This window comes from Dipodomys spectabilis, unplaced genomic scaffold, assembly GCF_019054845.1.
Source record: "Dipodomys spectabilis isolate Male_0828 unplaced genomic scaffold, ASM1905484v1 ptg000003l, whole genome shotgun sequence".
Taxonomy (NCBI): Eukaryota; Metazoa; Chordata; class Mammalia; order Rodentia; family Heteromyidae; genus Dipodomys; species Dipodomys spectabilis.
Window position 1 is genome coordinate 18467637 of NW_024870680.1, and position 7652 is coordinate 18475288.

Consider the following 7652-nt stretch of genomic DNA (forward strand, 5'->3'; position numbering starts at 1 on the left):
GTCTTTCAGACTTTTCTGCCAGGGCTGACTCTGAACCACGATCCACAGATCTCAGCCTAGAATTACAGGTATAAGCCACCAGTGGTCAGCTTACCCCTGCATTTTATTTTTTTTAATGTTTAACTATTATTTTTTATTACTATTGTTTTTTAATAAGTTTTTTTATTTTGAAAATAACATAACTGAGGGGTTACAATTACATGAGCCAGGTAATGAGTACATTTTTTATCAAGCATTGTTGCCTCCTCCTTTGTTTTTCCCCTACCATCCCTGCCCTCCCATCTCCATGACTACACTCCCCCCCCACCAAAGTTGTACCTCTTATCTTGTCTCTACCCCTGCATTTTAAACAGAGATCACTACAGCCTTAGCTACTGTTTGTCATATGAGAGCAAATGAGGAAATGCAACAAAGCACTCAACATGGCTTCAAGCATACATTCATCTCTTGATAAACAGGGACTGTTACTATAATTGTACTATCCATGTTTCCCATTGCTGTGACAAAATATCTGACATAAACAATTTAAGTACATTTTTATATATGTAATAATGGGTATCTACTACATACCTCTATGCCATGCCTCTAACTCTGTTTTCTACCTGTTATAAAAATAGCTGTAACCTTCATTCTCCCCTGGGCATACACCTGAAGTACAATCTGCCTTTATTTATTATCAGGTATTTTTAATGCAGTTATGGTACAAGCATGAAAAATTTCAAAGAATTTATAGTCAATTGAGGGTACAAATAAATGTGCAGCTCATTACAATTCACTGTGAATAGTTATAAGTATGTGTAAAATGCACAAGACATCCAAAGGTAGAATCTTTAACTTCTCTGGAGAAATTAGGAGAGACTTCAATTCACATTGAAGGCTACTCTTGAATTAAAATTTAAAGAATGAGATGAAGGGCGTATGAGACTGTTCTTTGAAAACACCTAGTATCATAGAAGGTAGTGGAGAGCTATTTAATTTAGGATAAAGAATCCAAGCACATTTGGGGATTTACAAAGGAAAATAATGTTAAGTGATAATTATTTTTTATACATTTTGTCTGTAACTTTTACTTCATGTGAAGTTCAGTTCCCCATGCTTCTGAAGAATGTCTAATTTACTTAGGACACCAAATGCTTAAACCAGAGAGCATGTACCCATAGTTGTCATTTGTGAGTTGGAATGTATTAACAGAAAAGAGGAAACAAAGGCTTGGGAGAGAAAAGATAAAAAGTTAGAGGAGAACACAGGAAAGGTAGTGAGATGAAAAGAATGAATTAGAAAGAAAGAAAATCCATCTAAGTACAGGAAATATCTGCCTTCCACATCTACGTTCCTTGATGAAGCAGGGAAAGAAGACTCCTGGGACCATCAGCCCAGGCAGGCGAAAAACACCAAGTCTTGATGTCAAAGAACCAATGAGCTACCCCCTCCCGGATCTGCTTTGTCTTCACACCATAGACAATGGGGTTGAGCATTGGCGGCACCACCACATAAAGATTGGCCAAGAGAATATGGACATGTCGAGGAATGTTGCGCCCAAAACGATGTGTCAGTAAGGTAAAGAAGGAAGGAACATAAAACATGAGGATGACACAGAGGTGGGACCCGCAAGTGCTGAGGGCCTTGTGCCGAGCTTCCTGGGAAGGCAAACGAAACACCGCCCGGAGGATGAGTGAATAAGACACAGCAACGAGGATCACATCCAAGATGACCATCACAATGGGCACCGAGAAGCCATACCAGATATTAACAGTGATGTCAGCACAGGCTAAACGAGCCACTCCGATATGCTCGCAGTACGAATGGGGGACGATGTTGGTCCGACAGAAGGGCAGCCGCTTCAGCAAGAAGATCACCGGGAAGATGATACAGAAGCTTCGGATGACAATGGCCAGAGCAAGCCTGCGGACAGTAGGCCATGTTAACACCGTTGTGTATCTCAGTGGGGCACAGATGGCCACAAAGCGGTCAAAGGCCATGGCTAACAGGATAGCTGACTCCCCCACAAACATTGTGTGCACAAAGAACACTTGAGTGACACAGGCATCAAAGGCAATGTTGTGAGCAATGGAGCCAAAAGTATGGCCAGAGCCTTGGGCACCGTGGTGGTGGATAGCAGGATGTCTGTGATGGCCAACATGGAGAGGAAGACATACATGGGCTCGTGAAGGCTACGTTCTGTGACGATGACCACGATCAAGATGCTGTTCCCCAGGACTGCGGTGACATACATGAAGCAAAGGGGACAGACAACCACACGTGATACACCTCCAACCCAGGGATGCCAAGTAGGACAAAAACAGTGGGATGGAAGATGGTAATGTTGGTGTCAGTCATGATGCACACTACAGTCTTTTGTACACTGGCTCAGAAGCCGATGAGTCCACTGAAAATGATAGGAAAGCACCACTGAGATTATACAGAAATCACAAAAGATAGGGTCAATTTCCAAAAACTGCTGGACTCTCCTAGAGAATGCACACTGGGGTGTAGAGAACAGCCTCGGGCCCACAGTGTTTCATTTGTATATAGAGTTTCTGTGGCTACACTGTTTGAAAATCCAACAAAGGCTATACCTGCCTCCAATCACCCCATTAGAGGACCCCACAATACCTTTCTACCATTCATTCTACCATTTCCACGCCAGCACTGTCTGCCCCCTACTCATGCTGTTCTTGTCCCTTTCCCAAAGCTATTAGTTTGTGCCTACTTAAATTTCCATGTTTCTACTTGTTTAGCCAAATCTTAATCACAAATTACCTCCTTCAGATATACCACTTTGAAATGTGTTCATAAAAATGTATCTCCTGGGATGGGAATGTGGCTTAGTGGTAGAGTGCCTGCCTAGCATGCATGAAGCCCTGGGTTCGATTCCTCAGCACCACATAAACAGAAAAAGCCAGAAGTGGTGCTGTGTCTCAAGTGGTAGAGCACTAGCCTTGAGCACAGAGAGGCTCAAGGATAAAGCCCAGGCCCTGAGTTCAAGCCCCAGGACTGGCCAAAAAAAAAAAAAAAAATTGAAAACCTATTAGCCATACTTTAATTTGACTATATTTAGTCATATTAAGTTTGCTGGATCTTGAGTATTTCTTAGAATACTTGAATTTGTGATTCCATGTGCATTGAAGAAGAGTACCAAGTAGAAATCTGGAAAGGACCAAAAGAATGTATTTATCAGCACTGACCCAGATTCAGATCTTTCTTAAAAACTGTGGTGGGTGGTGAAACCGATAGGAATCATTATTCACCTTATAAACTCCTTATAATCCTTCCCAGATAGTTCCACATAACCACACAAATAGCTAGATAGACTATAAGTCTAGATAGACTTATCCATAAAACAATTCAAACAACAGCACCTCTGAGAAAATAGAGAATTGGTACATTCTGTCCTCCTTCCCTCTACTTGCTCCACTAACACATTCTCCTTCCCACCTCATTTGTTCTGAAACCCTCAGAAAGACTCAGGTTTCCTTGCTACTGAAATCTATTCAATAAGTGCCAGGTACCATTGACATATGTCTGTATCTACTGGGGGACATGGAGACCAAGAAGATCTGGGTTCCAAGACAGCCTAAAGCAAGAAAAAAAAAAGTGTGTAAGATTCCCCATCTCAACTGAAAAAGCTGGGGCACAGTGGCCTGTGCCTATTATCCTAGCTATTCAGGAAGGAAAAAGAGGAGGATCAGGGTCTAGGCTGGCCTACACAAAAAAGAAGATCCTATCTACAAATATCCACAGAAAAGGGTTTAGATTCATAGAATGCCTGCCTAGCCATCTCAAAGCCCTGAGTTCAAGCCCTACACCATCAAAACAAAAAAGTGTTAAAAATAAAACTTTGCTATCCTAGTTTTCCCACAACTCATACAATAATGATCTCTTCTACAGCTAGATATAAGCTGTTAGAAGTAGGGAAGAGATTATTGATCAAGATTCTTAAAGAAGCAAGGCACTCGTGGCTCATCACTGTAATCCCAGATACTCAGGAGGCTGAGATCCAGAGGATGGTTCAAAGCCAGCCTGTGCAGAAAAGTTCCCTATTCTCCATCTTCAAAATAATTCAAGAAAAAGGAGTATACGTATGTCTCAAGTGGTAGTGTGCCCATCAAACAAACAAACCTAGAAAGCAGGAAAACCTTGAGTTCAAACTCTAGTAACAGAGAGAGAAAGTGAGAGACGGGGGGGGGGGGGGGGGGGGGGGGGGGGGGGGGGGGGGAGACAAGTAAAGAGAAAATTAAGTATATAAAGGCATCAAATTAATAAATACTAGCTGTATCTTCTAATAAAGGTGTTCAGATCACTTCATGGAGGTCATATAAAAGAATGAAATCTTCAATTAATGAGCCCATCCCTCTACTTCTATGCAAATACCTTTTCTCAGAGCATAATGGATTGTGAGGAGGAAACAATCTCATCCCAGGGAACAAGGAAGGGAACAGGGTCAAATTCCAACAAGGAAATTAGGCAGGCAGGTAATACAGTCCTAGTCAGTATATTTTTAATATCTATTCAACTTTTAACTTAGAACAAAGACTGAACTTTTCTGGGATAGGCATAGACAGGAAGGACCCCTGTTAACATTTTCTCTGCCTCTATTTAAAGCACTGAACTCAAATTTACAGAAACAAAAATCTCTACTAGAAATCAAAGTCATTTTCCACAGAAGGAAATTTATTGGACATTTCTTACTGCTTCCCCATACCTCATTCATTAGTAATGTATCCTTTCTCAATAACACAGTATGACTACTCATGTAAATTCTCATAAAAGCAACTCTCAATCTCTGCTTACCACTCTAAATGATACCATATCACCCCAATAGTGAGATTCCAAAGGCAGGATGGGGCAGGAGACAGTAAGGAATGGACAGCTGGTCATGAAGTTCTAGAAAAAGATTACTGCCTGTAGGAAGGGCTTTCATGTCACTCAGTGGGTTTTCAGCAAACTTCCTCTCAGCTGGCTGCTGCTCTGCCAAACACCTTTGGAGGATTCTAGACTCGTGGAGAAAGAAGAAAGGGATGAGAAGAAAAAACAAAATGCACACGTATTAAAAAGTACATCCAACGTCTCATAGAAAGTAACTCCCAGAGTTCTCAGAGAATTGTCATCAGAATGACAAAAAAGCCCAGATTGGAAAGAAGAGAGAATATAGGCAGGGAAGGTGGCTTAGTGGTAGAGTGCTGCTTGTCTAGCATGCATGAAGCCCTGGGTTTGATTCCTCAGTACCACATAAACAGAAAAAGGCAGAAATGGCACTGTGGCTCAAGTGGTAGAGTGCTATCCTTGAGTAAAAGATCAAGGACAGTGCCCAGGCCCTGAGTTCAAGCCCCCAGGACAAGAAAGAAAAGAAAAGAAAAGAAAGAGAGAAAGAAAGAAAGAAAGAAAGAAAGAAAGAAAGAAGACAGAAAGAAAGAAAGAAAGAAGAAGAAGAAAGAAAGAAAGAAAGAAAGAAAGAAGAAAAGAAAAGAAAAGAAGAAAGAAAGGAAGAAGAAAGAAAGAAAAGAAAGAAAGAAAAGAAGAAAGGAAGAAAGAAAAAGAAAGAAGAGAAAAAGAAAGAAAGAAAGAAAGAGAAAAAGGAGACTTAAGTTATAGAGTCAGACACCCTGAGCTCTTTTCCCAGTCATTCCTGACTAGCAAGGCAAGCCCAGCAGAGGTACTTTACTTCTACACAACTTTCTTTTTTCTTTTTCTTCATTTGTATGATACAGGCAATAGTAAACCACAGCAGATAATTTTGAGAATTAAAAGTGTATCCATCCATATAAAGTGTTCATAAAGGCAGGAATTACTGTTATTTTATTGTCCTCATTATTTATCTGTTTGGATGCCGTTTTATTTTTTTTTCTTTTAAGCAAAACATCTTAATGAATAGTTAGTTAAAGCCTATTTTTCACCAACTCTGACCAAAGGAAATTCCTTTTCTCCAAAGAGGTTAAGAGTAGAAACATAAATGAAAGAAGTATCAAAGGAGAGAAAAGTAGCCTGAGAACAGGTCTCTCAGAAGAACTTGATGTCTCTGATCCTAGACCCGAAGGCTTCAGGTGCACTCGGAAGGTCCACCAGTGATGCACTTAGGTGAGCTCAGAACTTCCCAGCAGACTGCCTTATAGTGCTCTGAAAAACACCCACTATCTCAGCAGAAGAGAGAAAATCACCTCAGTTATTGAGAGAAGCCCCAGGGACACTGTGGTGTGAGAGAATAACCAAAAACCTGGAGTGGAAACTACAGTAATTTCAAGAGCAGGCTAAGGAAAAACAGACACTTCCCTATCGCCCCTCACCTGTTTCTTTTCTCTCTTTCTTTTCTTCTCCATATCTTCTTCTCAGTATCTTCTTCAAACCTTGGAAGTCCTACCCAGCTGTCATTTTTGGTAATGCCAGCTCCCTCCTTTAGGGAGTTGCATAAAGAAACAAATGATCACAAATGCTGGCAAGGATGCAGCCAAAAAGGGGAACCCCTAATGCACTGTTGGTGGGAATGGAAACTTGTTCAACCACTCTGGAAAGCAGTATGAAGGTTCCTCAAAAAATGAAACACAGAACTACCCTATGATCCAGCAATTCCACTCCTCAGCATTTTACCCAAAAGATTCAACCAGGATACAGATAGCAGCATGTTTATTGTTTTACTTTTGTCATTACATTGTATTAACTGTACAAATTAATGTGATTCAGTATAATAATAATATATATATATGTATAAAGTGTGATGTCAAAACTTGTAAATGGCTTACCTTTTCATATATTGGAGCAAAATCAGATTTATACCTCACCCTTGATCACAGGCACTTAACAACATCATGTAAAGTGTTTCACAATCTAAACTAGTGTTACACCCCTGCTTTCACTATATTTGATGTCAGTATAACATGTGGAGGAGACGGGGACAAACAAGTCGTTTAAGGATTCAGGTGGACCTGTTGCAACAATGAGAAGTACAAAATGTCATGTCAAAACCCAGCTTTACAATGTCGGTGGGGGGGGGGAGGGGGGGTATGATTGGGTGGAGGGAGGGGGGAGGCTGGGAAGGGAGGTGAAGGGTAACAAAAGGAGGAGGATGCAATGCTTGGTAAGAAATGTATGCATTATCCTGCCCATGTAATTGTAACCCCTCTGTACAGTATGTTCTCAAATAAAATAAAATAAAATTTAAAAAAAAAAAAAAAAAAAAAAAAAAAAATAAAACTAGTGTTACACATGCTGAAAGGCACTAAGATTGCCTTAAGATAATGAAATACTTTTAATAGTGAATCCATGGGTCTTGAAATTATTTCTAATTAACCAATAAGAAATGTATATGTTCAGTGTTTACAATATATTTTGATATGTGTAAAATTACACTGTGACATAGCTAAACAAAGTTACTTATCATGTATATTATTTCACACATTTATTATGGAAGGAAACACAAAGTCTACGCTCAGCAATTTTCAGTAAATATTATGTTATTGACTATTGTCACTATAATATAAAATAGATCTCTTGAATTTACTCTTCCTGCTTAACTGAAATATTATGTGTCCTGACCAACATGTCTGCAGTCTGTCCCTGCCCCAGCCTCTGGCAATTATTATGACTCAAGAAAATGTCCACCTACTCATTTCTTTTATGCCCTCTAAATATTTTGGGGATTCTTCCCAAATTTGAGTAAC

At 40.0% G+C, this 7652-nt stretch overlaps 1 protein-coding gene across 1 annotated transcript; it reads right to left on the reverse strand.

The window, feature by feature from the left end:
- Nucleotides 1–1325: 1325 nt before the first annotated feature.
- Nucleotides 1326–2337, reverse strand: LOC122114159 (olfactory receptor 52B2-like). Its single transcript, XM_042687168.1, is given in 3 exon segments — nucleotides 1326–2078; nucleotides 2081–2238; nucleotides 2241–2337. Coding segments are annotated over 3 exon segments (1008 nt in total).
- Between the last annotated feature and the right edge of the window lie 5315 nt (nucleotides 2338–7652).